Source organism: Camelus ferus, chromosome 23, assembly GCF_009834535.1.
Source record: "Camelus ferus isolate YT-003-E chromosome 23, BCGSAC_Cfer_1.0, whole genome shotgun sequence".
NCBI lineage: Eukaryota > Metazoa > Chordata > Mammalia > Artiodactyla > Camelidae > Camelus > Camelus ferus.
The window spans coordinates 17,619,510-17,636,188 of NC_045718.1; the positions used below are offsets into that span (position 1 = coordinate 17,619,510).

The following is a 16,679-nucleotide window of genomic DNA, read 5'->3' on the forward strand; positions in this document are numbered from 1 at the left end:
TTTCAGATTTTTATACTGTGCTATAAGTTGTAGGTTGCTTTGCATAATATTTAGCTATACCGGGGAACACAAATAGAATTTTTTAAGTGTTCGATCATTGCAAAATTACAAAGAGCCAAATTAGATCCCGTGATCTTTCTCTAGCCTATTACCTGAATTTATCACGGTTAATACATTAGAGTGTCTCTATATGTTTTTGTTGATCAAAATTCTTATATGTGTAGTTGCACATTTAGTTTGGGGGATATTTCCTCTGTTTTTCTTACACAGAAATGGTATCATTGTGTTCATATGTTTCTAAAAACTTACTCTTTTTGAATTTAGTGTCTTGTTTGGAATTGTCCTTAGATTTATTCTTATCCTTACTCTTGATGACTTCAATATACGTCATCACATTCGAACTGTTCTGAAATCAGCGGTCCTTCTATGTGCTAACGTTTACATTAAGAGACAGTTGCATATATCGGTCTTTTCCCTCCTGGCTATGAGTGTCGTATCTTTCTTCTAAAATCCTCAAGACCTCCCCATGCTGAAATCATAGAAACATTGCAAGCATGCATCCTGATTGCATTGTTTGCATTTAAATCTTTGGTACATTTGAAATCGTTCAGGTATGTGGGACGACCTTGTGTTCCTCTTCACTCCACCCACCCCCAGCCAATGGCAAAGTAGTATCATTTGTTGAGTAAATTGTCCTCTCTCCAACAGTTTTCAGGGGCCAGCTGTTGTCACCCGTTAAATCCATAGGCGTTCTAGTGTTCTGTATGCTCCCTTGAACTCTGTCCCAGTCTGTGCCAACAGCAAATCATTCTTTTCACTCTACTTATAGAATAGGTCATAATGTCTGGCAGAACGCTTCCTGTCCTCTAGTCTACAGGCTACGCTCATGTTAATGTTTCCAGGTCAACTTTTATTTTCTTTTTCGGACCATTTCAGCTCAATTAGAAGCACTGAGTCCTTTCACTTTCAGGTCCAAGACTGTGCTCCATTTCCCAGACTTCGACCAGTTGGCTTCATTTTGCAAACTGGGACATTTCTGTTGTCCCCCCATTAAGACCAGTATTCCTACCACCCGCACCATTCTCCACCGCATAGAGTTATTATTTTTCTCTCTCCTGGGCATTCTTATTTCACAACACAAAGGAAATCTCATAGCCACTGAAAGGCAGGAAAAGTCTTTATCTATTGAAATGAACTGGGTGATTGCTGGCCGGGATATCTGATCAGCTGCTCTCCTTAAGACTTGAGAGACTATTTGAATGTGATGGAAGGAATTATCTTCCTGATTTTAGGGACTGCATCTCTGCCTTCTCTTTACAACAGCAGAGGCGCATGAAAAGAGCAAGAATGGATAGAGCACGAGCCTGGGCAGAGGGTACTCAGGGTGCTAGGGAGGCTCTGCTCACTCAAGTCACATCACTGCTGTGAGTTTACTTTCCTGTTTAATGAAGGTGTGGAACTCACAGCTCCATTACTGGCTTCTGTTGTGTTTGTCTTTTTCCTGTTGTCCTACTATTTTCAAAGATTGAGGGGAATTATTCGTATTAACATGGTAATTAGAGCTCCTGTTTAGAAATGCTGTAAAGCTGGTACCCCGTATCGCCCTAGAGTACCGTGGTGAGTTGAGGGCTGTGAATATTCAGGGAGACAGAGACTAATTTTGTTGGATGATACATGAAGAAGTTATACTCATTGACCATCCCTGTTTACTCACAAGGTCCTAGTGAAAATATGCACTGTGACTATATTTGCTGGTATGCTCTTTTGAAACTGTGGGCCGTAAACACTTCTTAAGGACTGAGAAAACATTGATACTCTTCTGTCTTTAAATTCGATGGGAATTAATTTTTTGTGAGACAAAGCTTATGTGGAGAAGACATTACTGGGATTAAAACAAAAATCAAAATCAACTCTCCTTATGGGATTGTTAATCATTTTCTAATCATCAGTTTCAGATAGACTACACCAAAAGCACCAGGAGCAACATAAATGATGTTAAGTCAGGTTTAAATGTGCTAATACGAAAGAATGTCCAAGACATACTATGCCGACCAGGAAAAGATACAAAGTATGGAGTATACTACTACTTGAAGAGCTTTTAAAGCACACTAAGTTTTATGATTTATACTTCACTACTAGGATTTCCATTATAAACTACAGAGTTGTGTTGTACATTTTATGCATACATCCTCACCTACATGTGCAAATATGTATTTAGACTGAATTCCTGGGAGTAAACTTGCAGTGTTCTGGTGTATGTGGATTTTTTTACTTTGAGAAACAATCAGTCTTTTTCTAAATCAACAAAAAAATGAAATGCATAATTTTGTATTCATACGGATGGTGCATTGATTCAAATTTATTTTTGCAGGTAGCAATCCTCCCGCTTCAGCCAATCCTGCAGGTGCAAACTATCCAGGTTCAGTAACCTTTTATCCTTCTAATATTGTTCAGAACTTTATAGGTGATGGCTACCAAATCATTCTTATTTTAATTTGCATATCTTCGCTTATCAGTGAGATTCAACTTTTTCTTCTCTGTATTTCTTTATTTCTTATACTCTTTCTTCCTTTTTCTACTGGCTTTCTAAAATAGTCTTTCGGTGATGTGACAGTATAAAATGAAGACCTAGTACCATGAACTGAACTTTTCTCCGACGTTTCTATTTTTGCCTTATTTTCACTAAGTCAGTTTTATCTTTAAGATTTTTATACGATGCTATAAGATGTAGGTTGCTTTGCATAATATTTAGCTATATCAGGGGTACACAAATAGAATTTTGTAAGTGTTCGATCATTTCAAAAGTACGCAGAGTCAAATTAGATCCCCTGATCTTCCTCTAGCATATTATCTGAGTTAATCTCTGTTAATAGTTTAGAGTGTATCTATATGTTTTTGTAGATCAAAATTCTTATATGTGTAGTTGCACATTTAGTTTGGGGGATATTTCCTCTGTTTTTCTTACACAGAAATGGTATCATTGTGTTCATATGTTTCTAAAAACTTATTCTTTTGAATTTAGAGTATTGTTTGGAATATGATTTGATTTATTCTTATCCTTACTCATGATGACTTCAATATACAGTCCTCATATTCGAACTGTTCTCCAATCAGCGGTCCTTCTATGTGCTAAAGTTTCACATTAACAGATAGTTGCATAGTATCAGTCTTTTCCCTCCTGGCTATGAGTGTCGTGTCTTTCTTCTAAAATCCTCAAGACCTCCCCATGCTGAAATCATAGAAACATTGCAAGCATGCATCCTGACTGCATTGTTTGCATTTAAATCCTTGGTGCATTTAAATCTTTGGTACCATTGAAATCGTTCAGGTATGTGGGACGACCTTGTGTTCCTCTTCACTCCACCCACCCCCAGCCAATGGCAAAGTAGTATCATTTGTTGAGTAAGTTGTCCTCTCTCCAACAGTTTTCAGGGGCCAGCTGTTGTCACCCGTTAAATCCATCGGCGTTCTAGTGCTTCTGTAGCTCCCTTGAACTCTGTCCCAGTCTGTGCCAACAGCAAATCATTCTTTTCACTCTACTTCTAGAATAGGTCATAATGTCTGGCAGAACGCTTCCTGTCCTCTAAGTCTACAGGCTACGCTCATGTTAATGTTTCCAGGTCTAACTTTTATTTTCTTTTTCGGACCATTTCAGCTCAATTAGAAGCACTGAGTCCTATTCACTTTCAGGTCCAAGACTGTGCTCCATTTCCCAGACTTCGACCAGTTGGCTTCATTTTGCAAACTGGGACATTTCTGTTGTCCCCCCATTAAGACCAGTATTCCTACCACCCGCACCATTCTCCACCGCATAGAGTTATTATTTTTCTCTCTCCTGGGCATTCTTATTTGCACAACACAAAGGAAATCTCATAGCCACTGAAAGGCAGGAAAAGTCTTTATCTATTGAAATGAACTGGGTGATTGCTGGCCGGGACTACTGATCAGCTGCTCTCCTTAAGACTTGAGAGAGTCTTTTGAATGCTGATGGAAGGAATTATCTTCCTGATTTTAGGGACTGCATCTCTGGCATCTCTTTACAAGCAGCAGAAGGCACGATGACAAGAGCAAGAATGGGATAGAGCACGAGCCTGGGCAGAGGGTACTCAGGGTGCTAGGGAGGCTCTGCTCACTCAAGTCACATCAAGCTGTGAGTTTACTTTCCTGTTTAATGAAGGTGTGGAACTCACAACTCCATTACTGGCTTCTCTTGTGTTTGTCGTTTCCTATTGTCCTACTATTTTCAAAGATTGAGGGGAATTATTCGTATTAACATGGTAATTAGAGCTCCTGTTTAGAAATGCTGTAAAGCTGGTACCCCGTATCGCCCTAGAGTACCGTGGTGAGTTGAGGGCTGTGAATATTCAGGGAGACAGAGATAATTTTGTTGGATGATACATGAAGAAGTTATACTCATTGACCATCCCTGTTTACTCACAAGGATCCTAGTGAAAATATGCACTGTGACTATGTTTGCTGGTATGCTCTTTTGAAACTGTGGGCCGTAAACACTTCTTAAGGACTGAGAAAACATTGATACTCTTCTGTCTTTGAAATTCGATGGGAATTAATTTTTTGTGAGACAAAGCTTATGTGGAGAAGACATTACTGGGATTAAAACAAAAATCAAAATCAACTCTCCTTATGGGATTGTTAATCATTTTCTAATCATCAGTTTCAGATAGACTACACCAAAAGCACCAGGAGCAACATAAATGATGTTAAGTCAGGTTTAAATGTGCTAATACGAAAGAATGTCCAAGACATACTATGCCGACCAGGAAAAGATACAAAGTATGGAGTATACTACTACTTGAAGAGCTTTTAAAGCACACTAAGTTTTATGATTTATACTTCACTACTAGGATTTCCATAATAAACTACAGAGTTGTGTTGTACATTTTATGCATACATCCTCACCTACATGTGCAAATATGTATTTAGACTGAATTCCTGGGAGTAAACTTGCAGTGTTCTGGGTGTATGTGGATTTTTTTACTTGAGAAACCATCAGTCTTTTTCTAAATCAAGCAAAAAAATTGAAATGCATAATTTTGTATTCATACGGATGGTGCATGATTCAAATTTATTTTTGCAGGAAGCAAGCCTCCCGCTTCAGCCAGTCCTGCAGGTCCAAACTATCCAGGTACAGTAACCTTTTATCCTTCTAATATTGTTCAGAACTTCATAGGTGATGGCTACCAAATCACGTCTTATTTTAATTTGCATTTCTTCGGTTATCAGTGAGATTCAACTTTTTCTTCTCTGTATTTCTTTATTTCTTATATTCTTTCTTCCTTTTTCTACTGGCTTTCTAAATAGTTTTTCGGTGATGTGACACTATAAAATGAAGCCCTAGTACCATGAAGTGAACTTTTCTCCGACGTTTCTATTTTTGCCTTATGTTCACTAGTCAGTTTTATCTTTCAGATTTTTATACTGTGCTATAAGATGTAGGTTGCTTTGCATAATATTTAGCTATATCAGGGGTACACAAATAGAATTTTGTAAGTGTTCGATCATTGCAAAAGTACGCAGAGTCAAATTAGATCCCCTGATCTTCCTCTAGCCTATTATCTGAGTTAATCTCTGTTAATAGTTTAGAGTGTCTCTATAATGTTTTGTAGATCAAAATTCTTATATGTGTAGTGCACATTTAGTTTGGTGGATTTTTCCTCTGTTTTTCTTACACAGAAATTGTATCATTGTGTTCATATGTTTCTAAAAACTTATTCTTTTTGAATTTAGTGTCTTGTTTGGAATATGATTTGATTTATTTTATCCTTACTCATGATGCACTTCAATATACGTCGTCATATTCGAACTGTTCTCCAACCAGCGGTCCTTCTATGTGCTAAGGTTTCACATTAACAGATAGTTGCATGTATCAGTCTTTTCCCTCCTGGCTATGAGTGTGTGTCTCTCTTCTAAAATCCTCAAGACTACCCCACGCTGAAATCATAGAAACATTGCAAGCATGCATCCTGATTGCATTGTTTGCATTTAAATCTTTGGTACATTTGAAATCGTTCAGGTATGTGGGACGACCTTGTGTTCCTCTTCACTCCACCCACCCCCAGCCAATGGCAAAGTAGTATCATTTGTTGAGTAAATTGTCCTCTCTCCAACAGTTTTCAGGGACCAGCTGTTGTCACCCGTTAAATCCATCGGCGTTCTAGGCTTCTGTAAGCTCCCTTGTACTCTGTCCCAGTCTGTGCCAACAGCAAATCATTCTTTTCACCCTTCTTCTAGAATAGGTCATAATGTCTGGCAGAACGCTTCCTGTCCTCAAGTCTACAGGCTACGCTCATGTTAATGTTTCCAGATCAACTTTTATTTTCTTTTCGGACCATTTCACCTCAATTAGAAGCACTGAGTCCTTTCACTTTCAGGTCCAAGACTGTGCTCCATTTCCCAGACTTCGACCAGTTGGCTTCATTTTGCAAACTGGGACATTTCTGTTGTCCCCCCATTAAGACCAGTATTCCTACCACCCGCACCATTCTCCACCGCATAGAGTTATTATTTTTCTCTCTCCTGGGCATTCTTATTTCACAACACAAAGGAAATCTCATAGCCACTGAAAGGCAGGAAAAGTCTTTATCTATTGAAATGAACTGCGTGATTGCTGGCCGGGATAACTGATCAGCTGCTCTCCTTAAGACTTGAGAGACTATTTGAATGTGATGGAAGCAATTATCTTCCTGATTTTAGGGACTGCATCTCTGCCTTCTCTTTACAACAGCAGAGGCGCATGACAAGAGCAAGAATGGATAGAGCACGAGCCTGGGCAGAGGGTACTCAGGGTGCTAGGGAGGCTCTGCTCACTGGAGTCACATCACTGCTGTGAGTTTACTTTCCTGTTTAATGAAGGTGTGGAACTCACAGCTCCATTACTGGCTTCTCTTGTGTTTGTCTTTTTCCTGTTGTCCTACTATTTTCAAAGATTGAGTAGAATTATTCATATTAACATGGTAATTAGAGCTCCTGTTTAGAAATGCTGTAAAGCTGGTACCCCGTATCGCCCTAGAGTACCGTGGTGAGTTGAGGGCTGTGAATATTCAGGGAGACAGAGATAATTTTGTTGGGTGATACATGAAGAAGTTATACTCATTGACCATCCCTGTTTACTCACAAGATCCTAGTGAAAATATGCACTGTGACTATGTTTGCTGGTATGCTCTTTTGAAACTGTGGGCCTGTAAACACTTCTTAAGGACTGAGAAAACATTGATACTCTTCTGTCTTTAAATTCGATGGGAATTAATTTTTTGTGAGACAAAGCTTATGTGGAGAAGACATTACTGGGATTAAAACAAAAATCAAAATCAACTCTCCTTACGGGATTGTTAATCATTTTCTAATCATCAGTTTCAGATAGACTACACCAAAAGCACCAGGAGCAACATAAATGATGTTAAGTCAGGTTTAAATGTGCTAATACGAAAGAATGTCCAAGACATACTATGCCGACCAGGAAAAGATACAAAGTATGGAGTATACTACTACTTGAAGAGCTTTTAAAGCACACTAAGTTTTATGATTTATACTTCACTACTAGGATTTCCATAATAAACTACAGAGTTGTGTTGTACATTTTATGCATACATCCTCACCTACATGTGCAAATATGTATTTAGACTGAATTCCTGGGAGTAAACTTGCAATGTTCTGGGTGTATGTGGATTTTTTATTTGAGAAACAATCAGTCTTTTTCTAAATCAACCAAAAAAATGAAATGCATAATTTTGTATTCATACGGATGGTGCATTGATTTCAATTTCTTTCTGCAGGAAGCAATCCTCCCGCTTCAGCCAATCCTGCAGGTGCAAACTATCCAGGTTCAGTAACTCTTTACCCTACTTATATTGTTCAGAACTTTATAGGAGACGGATACAAAACATGCTTTATTTTAATTTGCATTTCTTCGCTTATCAGTGAGTTTCAACTTTTTCTTCTCTGTATTTCTTTATTTCTCATATTATTTCTTCCTTTTTCTATTGGGTTTCTAAAATAGTTATTAGGTGATGTGACACTATAAAATGAAGCCCTAGTACCATGAAGTGAACTTTTCTCCGACATTTCTATTTTTGCCTTATTTTCACTAGTCAGTTTTATCTTTAAGATTTTTATACGATGCTATAAGATGTAGAACGCTTTGCATAATATTTAGCTACATGAGGGGTACACAAATAGAATTTTCTAAGTGTTCGATCATTGCAAAAGCACGCAGAGTCAAATTAGATCCCCTGATCTTTCTCTAGCCTATTATCTGAGTTAATCTCGGTTAATAGTTTAGAGTGTCTCTATAAGATTTTGTAGATCAAAATTCTTAGGTGTGTAGTGCACATTCAGTTTGCTGGATTTTTCCTCTGTTTTTCTTACACAGAAATTGTATCATTCTATTCATATGTTTCTAAAAACTTATTCTTTTTGAATTTAGTGTCTTGTTTGGAATATGATTTGATTTATTTTTATCCTTACTCATGATCACTTCAATATACGTCGTCATATTCGAACTGTTCTCCAACCAGCGGTCCTTCTGTGTGCTAAGGTTTCACATTAACAGATAGTTGCATGTATCAGTCTTTTCCCTCCTGGCTATGAGTGGTGTGTCTCTCTTCTAAAATCCTCAAGAATACCCCACGCTGAAATCATAGAAACATTGCAAGCATGCATCCTGATTGCATTGTTTGCATTTAAATCTTTGGTACATTTGAAATCGTTCAGGTATGTGGGACGACCTTGTGTTCCTCTTCACTCCACCCACCCCCAGCCAATGGCAAAGTAGTATCATTTGTTGAGTAAATTGTCCTCTCTCCAACAGTTTTGAGGGCCAGCTGTTGTCACCCGTTAAATCCATCGGCGTTCTAGGCTTCTGTAAGCTCCCTTGTACTCTGTCCCAGTCTGTGCCAACAGCAAATCATTCTTTTCACTCTTCTTCTAGAATAGGTCATAATGTCTGGCAGAACGCTTCCTGTCCTCAAGTCTACAGGCTACGCTCATGTTAATGTTTCCAGATCAACTTTTATTTTCTTTTCGGACCATTTCACCTCAATTAGAAGCACTGAGTCCTTTCACTTTCAGGTCCAAGACTGTGCTCCATTTCCCAGACTTCGACCAGTTGGCTTCATTTTGCAAACTGGGACATTTCTGTTGTCCCCCCATTAAGACCAGTATTCCTACCACCCGCACCATTCTCCACCGCATAGAGTTATTATTTTTCTCTCTCCTGGGCATTCTTATTTCACAACACAAAGGAAATCTCATAGCCACTGAAAGGCAGGAAAAGTCTTTATCTATTGAAATGAACTGCGTGATTGCTGGCCGGGATAACTGATCAGCTGCTCTCCTTAAGACTTGAGAGACTATTTGAATGTGATGGAAGCAATTATCTTCCTGATTTTAGGGACTGCATCTCTGCCTTCTCTTTACAACAGCAGAGGCGCATGACAAGAGCAAGAATGGATAGAGCACGAGCCTGGGCAGAGGGTACTCAGGGTGCTAGGGAGGCTCTGCTCACTCAAGTCACATCAAGCTGTGAGTTTACTTTCCTGTTTAATGAAGGTGTGGAACTCACAGCTCCATTACTGGCTTCTCTTGTGTTTGTCTTTTTCCTGTTGTCCTACTATTTTCAAAGATTGAGGGGAATTATTCATATTAACATGGTAATTAGAGCTCCTGTTTAGAAATGCTGTAAAGCTGGTACCCCGTATCGCCCTAGAGTACCGTGGTGAGTTGAGGGCTGTGAATATTCAGGGAGACAGAGATAATTTTGTTGGATGATACATGAAGAAGTTATACTCATTGACCATCCCTGTTTACTCACAAGATCCTAGTGAAAATATGCACTGTGACTATGTTTGCTGGTATGCTCTTTTGAAACTGTGGGCCGTAAACACTTCTTAAGGACTGAGAAAACATTGATACTCTTCTGTCTTTAAATTCGATGGGAATTAATTTTTTGTGAGACAAAGCTTATGTGGAGAAGACATTACTGGGATTAAAACAAAAATCAAAATCAACTCTCCTTACGGGATTGTTAATCATTTTCTAATCATCAGTTTCAGATAGACTACACCAAAAGCACCAGGAGCAACATAAATGATGTTAAGTCAGGTTTAAATGTGCTAATACGAAAGAATGTCCAAGACATACTATGCCGACCAGGAAAAGATACAAAGTATGGAGTATACTACTACTTGAAGAGCTTTTAAAGCACACTAAGTTTTATGATTTATACTTCACTACTAGGATTTCCATAATAAACTACAGAGTTGTGTTGTACATTTTATGCATACATCCTCACCTACATGTGCAAATATGTATTTAGACTGAATTCCTGGGAGTAAACTTGCAATGTTCTGGGTGTATGTGGATTTTTTATTTGAGAAACAATCAGTCTTTTTCTAAATCAACCAAAAAAATGAAATGCATAATTTTGTATTCATACGGATGGTGCATTGATTCCAATTTATTTTTACAGGTAGCAATCCTCCCGCTTCAGCCAATCCTGCAGGTGCAAACTATCCAGGTTCAGTAACTCTTTACCCTACTTATATTGTTCAGAACTTTATAGGAGACGGATACAAAACATGCTTTATTTTAATTTGCATTTCTTCGCTTATCAGTGAGTTTCAACTTTTTCTTCTCTGTATTTCTTTATTTCTCATATTATTTCTTCCTTTTTCTATTGGGTTTCTAAAATAGTTATTAGGTGATGTGACACTATAAAATGAAGCCCTAGTACCATGAAGTGAACTTTTCTCCGACATTTCTATTTTTGCCTTATTTTCACTAGTCAGTTTTATCTTTAAGATTTTTATACGATGCTATAAGATGTAGGTTGCTTTGCATAATATTTAGCTACATGAGGGGTACACAAATAGAATTTTCTAAGTGTTCGATCATTGCAAAAGCACGCAGAGTCAAATTAGATCCCCTGATCTTTCTCTAGCCTATTATCTGAGTTAATCTCTGTTAATAGTTTAGAGTGTCTCTATAAGATTTTGTAGATCAAAATTCTTACGTGTGTAGTGCACATTCAGTTTGCTGGATTTTTCCTCTGTTTTTCTTACACAGAAATTGTATCATTCTATTCATATGTTTCTAAAAACTTATTCTTTTTGAATTTAGTGTCTTGTTTGGAATATGATTTGATTTATTTTTATCCTTACTCATGATCACTTCAATATACGTCGTCATATTCGAACTGTTCTCCAACCAGCGGTCCTTCTATGTGCTAAGGTTTCACATTAACAGATAGTTGCATGTATCAGTCTTTTCCCTCCTGGCTATGAGTGGTGTGTCTCTCTTCTAAAATCCTCAAGAATACCCCACGCTGAAATCATAGAAACATTGCAAGCATGCATCCTGATTGCATTGTTTGCATTTAAATCTTTGGTACATTTGAAATCGTTCAGGTATGTGGGACGACCTTGTGTTCCTCTTCACTCCACCCACCCCCAGCCAATGGCAAAGTAGTATCATTTGTTGAGTAAATTGTCCTCTCTCCAACAGTTTTGAGGGCCAGCTGTTGTCACCCGTTAAATCCATCGGCGTTCTAGGCTTCTGTAAGCTCCCTTGTACTCTGTCCCAGTCTGTGCCAACAGCAAATCATTCTTTTCACTCTTCTTCTAGAATAGGTCATAATGTCTGGCAGAACGCTTCCTGTCCTCAAGTCTACAGGCTACGCTCATGTTAATGTTTCCAGATCAACTTTTATTTTCTTTTCGGACCATTTCACCTCAATTAGAAGCACTGAGTCCTTTCACTTTCAGGTCCAAGACTGTGCTCCATTTCCCAGACTTCGACCAGTTGGCTTCATTTTGCAAACTGGGACATTTCTGTTGTCCCCCCATTAAGACCAGTATTCCTACCACCCGCACCATTCTCCACCGCATAGAGTTATTATTTTTCTCTCTCCTGGGCATTCTTATTTGCACAACACAAAGGAAATCTCATAGCCACTGAAAGGCAGGAAAAGTCTTTATCTATTGAAATGAACTGCGTGATTGCTGGCCGGGACTACTGATCAGCTGCTCTCCTTAAGACTAGAGAGTCTATTTGAATGCGATGGAAGGAATTATCTTCCTGATTTTAGGGACTGCATCTCTGGCCTTCTCTTTACAAGCAGCAGAGGCGCATGACAAGAGCAAGAATGGATAGAGCACGAGCCTGGGCAGAGGGTACTCAGGGTGCTAGGGAGGCTCTGCTCACTCAAGTCACATCAAGCTGTGAGTTTACTTTCCTGTTTAATGAAGGTGTGGAACTCACAGCTCCATTACTGGCTTCTCTTGTGTTTGTCTTTTCCTGTTGTCCTACTATTTTCAAAGATTGAGGGGAATTATTCGTATTAACATGGTAATTAGAGCTCCTGATTTAGAAATGCTGTAAAGCTGGTACCCCGTATCGCCCTAGAGTACCGTGGTGAGTTGAGGGCTGTGAATATTCAGGGAGACAGAGATAATTTTGTTGGATGATACATGAAGAAGTTATACTCATTGACCATCCCTGTTTACTCACAAGATCCTAGTGAAAATATGCACTGTGACTATGTTTTCTGGTATGCTCTTTTGAAACTGTGGGCCGTAAACACTTCTTAAGGACTGAGAAAACATTGATACTCTTCTGTCTTTAAATTCGATGGGAATTAATTTTTTGTGAGACAAAGCTTATGTGGAGAAGACATTACTGGGATTAAAACAAAAATCAAAATCAACTCTCCTTATGGGATTGTTAATCATTTTCTAATCATCAGTTTCAGATAGACTACACCAAAAGCACCAGGAGCAACATAAATGATGTTAAGTCAGGTTTAAATGTGCTAATACGAAAGAATGTCCAAGACATACTATGCCGACCAGGAAAAGATACAAAGTATGGAGTATACTACTACTTGAAGAGCTTTTAAAGCACACTAAGTTTTATGATTTATACTTCACTACTAGGATTTCCATAATAAACTACAGAGTTGTGTTGTACATTTTATGCATACATCCTCACCTACATGTGCAAATATGTATTTAGACTGAATTCCTGGGAGTAAACTTGCAATGTTCTGGGTGTATGTGGATTTTTTACTTGAGAAACCATCAGTCTTTTTCTAAATCAAACCAAAAATTGAAATGCATAATTTTGTATTCATACGGATGGTGCATTGATTCAATTTATTTTTGCAGGTAGCAATCCTCCCGCTTCAGCCAATCCTGCAGGTGCAAACTATCCAGGTTCAGTAACCTTTTATCCTCTAATATTGTTCAGAACTTTATAGGTGATGGCTACCAAATCATTCTTATTTTAATTTGCATATCTTCGCTTATCAGTGAGATTTCAACTTTTTCTTCTCTGTATTTCTTTATTTCTTATACTCTTTCTTCCTTTTTCTACTGGCTTTCTAAAATAGTCTTTCGGTGATGTGACAGTATAAAATGAAGACCTAGTACCATGAACTGAACTTTTCTCCGACGTTTCTATTTTTGCCTTATTTTCACTAGTCAGTTTTATCTTTAAGATTTTTATACGATGCTATAAGATGTAGGTTGCTTTGCATAATATTTAGCTATATCAGGGGTACACAAATAGAATTTTGTAAGTGTTCGATCATTTCAAAAGTACGCAGAGTCAAATTAGATCCCCTGATCTTCCTCTAGCATATTATCTGAGTTAATCTCTGTTAATAGTTTAGAGTGTATCTATATGTTTTTGTAGATCAAAATTCTTATATGTGTAGTTGCACATTTAGTTTGGGGGATATTTCCTCTGTTTTTCTTACACAGAAATGGTATCATTGTGTTCATATGTTTCTAAAAACTTATTCTTTTGAATTTAGAGTATTGTTTGGAATATGATTTGATTTATATTTATCCTTACTCATGATGAATTCAATATACATCCTCATATTCGAACTGTTCTCCAATCAGCGGTCCTTCTATGTGCTAAAGGTTTCACATTAACAGATATTTGCATGTATCAGTCTTTTCCCTCCTGGCTATGAGTGTTGTGTCTTTCTTCTAAAATCCTCCAGACTTACCCATGCTAAAATCATAGAAACATTGCAAGCATGCATCCTGACTGCATTGTTTGCATTTAAATCCTTGGTGCATTTAAATCTTTGGTACCCTTGAAATCGTTCAGGTATGTGGAACGAACTTGTGTTCCTCTTCAGTCCAGCCACCCCCAGCCAATGGCAAAGTAGTATCATTTGTTGAGTAAGTTGTCCTCTCTCCAACACTTTTGAGGGGCCAGCTGTTGTCACCCGTTAAATCCACCGGCATTCTACTCTTCTGTAAGCTCCCTTGAACTCTATCCCAATCTGTGCCAACAGAAAATCATTCTTTTCACTCTTCTTCTAGAATAGGTCGTAATGTCTGGCAGAACGCTTTTGCCCTGAAATGTACAGGCTACACTCATCTTAATGTTTCCAGGTCTACTTTTATTTTCTTTTTCGGAACATTTCACCTAATTTAGTAGCATTGGGTCTATGCACATTCACATCCAAGACTGTGGTGCATTTCCCAGACTGCAACCAGTTGGCTTCATTTTGCAAACTGGGACATTTCTGTTGTCCCCCCATTAAGACCAGTATTCCTACCACCCGCACCATTCTCCACCGCATAGAGTTATTATTTTTCTCTCTCCTGGGCATTCTTATTTGCAACACAAAGGAAATCTCATAGCCACTGAAAGGCAGGAAAAGTCTTTATCTATTGAAATGAACTGCGTGATTGCTGGCCGGGACTAACTGATCAGCTGCTCTGCCTTAAGACTAGAGAGACTATTTGAATGTGATGGAAGGCAATTATCTTCCTGATTTTAGGGACTGCATCTCTGCCTTCTCTTTACAACAGCAGAGGCGCATGACAAGAGCAAGAATGGATAGAGCACGAGCCTGGGCAGAGGGTACTCAGGGTGCTAGGGAGGCTCTGCTCACTCAAGTCACATCAAGCTGTGAGTTTACTTTCCTGTTTAATGAAGGTGTGGAACTCACAGCTCCATTACTGGCTTCTCTTGTGTTTGTCTTTTTCCTGTTGTCCTACTATTTTCAAAGATTGAGGGGAATTATTCATATTAACATGGTAATTAGAGCTCCTGTTTAGAAATGCTGTAAAGCTGGTACCCCGTATCGCCCTAGAGTACCGTGGTGAGTTGAGGGCTGTGAATATTCAGGGAGACAGAGATAATTTTGTTGGATGATACATGAAGAAGTTATACTCATTGACCATCCCTGTTTACTCACAAGATCCTAGTGAAAATATGCACTGTGACTATGTTTGCTGGTATGCTCTTTTGAAACTGTGGGCCGTAAACACTTCTTAAGGACTGAGAAAACATTGATACTCTTCTGTCTTTAAATTCGATGGGAATTAATTTTTTGTGAGACAAAGCTTATGTGGAGAAGACATTACTGGGATTAAAACAAAATCAAAATCAACTCTCCTTACGGGATTGTTAATCATTTTCTAATCATCAGTTTCAGATAGACTACACCAAAAGCACCAGGAGCAACATAAATGATGTTAAGTCAGGTTTAAATGTGCTAATACGAAAGAATGTCCAAGACATACTATGCCGACCAGGAAAAGATACAAAGTATGGAGTATACTACTACTTGAAGAGCTTTTAAAAGCACACTAAGTTTTATGATTTATCTTCACTACTAGGATTTCCATTATAAACTACAGAGTTGTGTTGTACATTTTATGCATACATCCTCACCTACATGTGCAAATATGTATTTAGACTGAATTCCTGGGAGTAAACTTGCAATGTTCTGGGGTGTATGGGATTTTTTACTTGAGAAACCATCAGTCTTTTTCTAAATCAAACCAAAAAGTTGAAATGCATATTTTGTATTCATACGGATGGTGTGCATTGATTCAAATTTATTTTTGCAGGTAGCCAATCCTCCCGCTTCAGCCAATCCTGCAGGTGCAAACTATCCAGGTTCAGAACCTTTTATCCTTCTTATATATTGTTCAAACTTTATAGTGATGGCTACAAATCATTCTTATTTAAGTTACTGCATATCTTCGCTTATCAGTGAGATTCAACTTTTTCTTCTCTGTATTTCTTTATTTCATTATACTCTTCTTCCTTTTTTCTACTGGCTTTCTAAAATAGTCTTTCGGTGATGTGACGTATAAAATGAAGCCTAGTACCATGAACTGAACTTTTCTCCGACGTTTCTATTTTTGCCTTATTTTCACAAGTCAGTTTTATCTTTAAGATTTTTATACGATGCTATAAGATGTAGGTTGCTTTGCATAATATTTAGCTAATCAGGGGTACACAAATAGAATTTTGTAAGTGTTCGATCATTTCAAAAGTACGCAGAGTCAAATTAGATCCCCTGATCTTCTCTAGCTATTATCTGAGTTAATCTCTGTTAATAGTTTAGAGTGTCTCTATGTTTTTGTAGATCAAAATTCTTAGGTGTGTAGTGCACATTTAGTTTGGGGGATTTTTCCTCTGTTTTCTTACACAGAAATGGTATCATTGTTCATGTTTCTAAAACTTATTCTTTTGAATTTAGAGTTGTTTGTTTGGAATATGATTGATTTATTTTCCTTACTCATGATCACTTCAATATACATCGTCATATTCGAACTGTTCTCCAACCAGCGGTCCTTCTGTGTGCTAAGTTTCACATTAACAGATAGTTGCATTATCAGTCTTTT

General features: G+C 38.0%; 1 protein-coding gene across 1 annotated transcript in view; it reads left to right on the forward strand.

The window, feature by feature from the left end:
• The window catches only part of LOC106730595 (basic proline-rich protein-like), a 34,399-nt gene that overhangs the window by 11,578 nt on the left and 6,142 nt on the right, over positions 1–16,679 (forward strand). The window contains exons 4-7 of the mRNA XM_032466425.1: positions 2,372–2,419; positions 7,794–7,841; positions 10,487–10,534; positions 13,182–13,234. Coding sequence (XP_032322316.1) covers positions 2,372–2,419; positions 7,794–7,841; positions 10,487–10,534; positions 13,182–13,234 — 197 coding nt within the window. The remainder of the gene's footprint in view (positions 1–2,371; positions 2,420–7,793; positions 7,842–10,486; positions 10,535–13,181; positions 13,235–16,679) is intronic.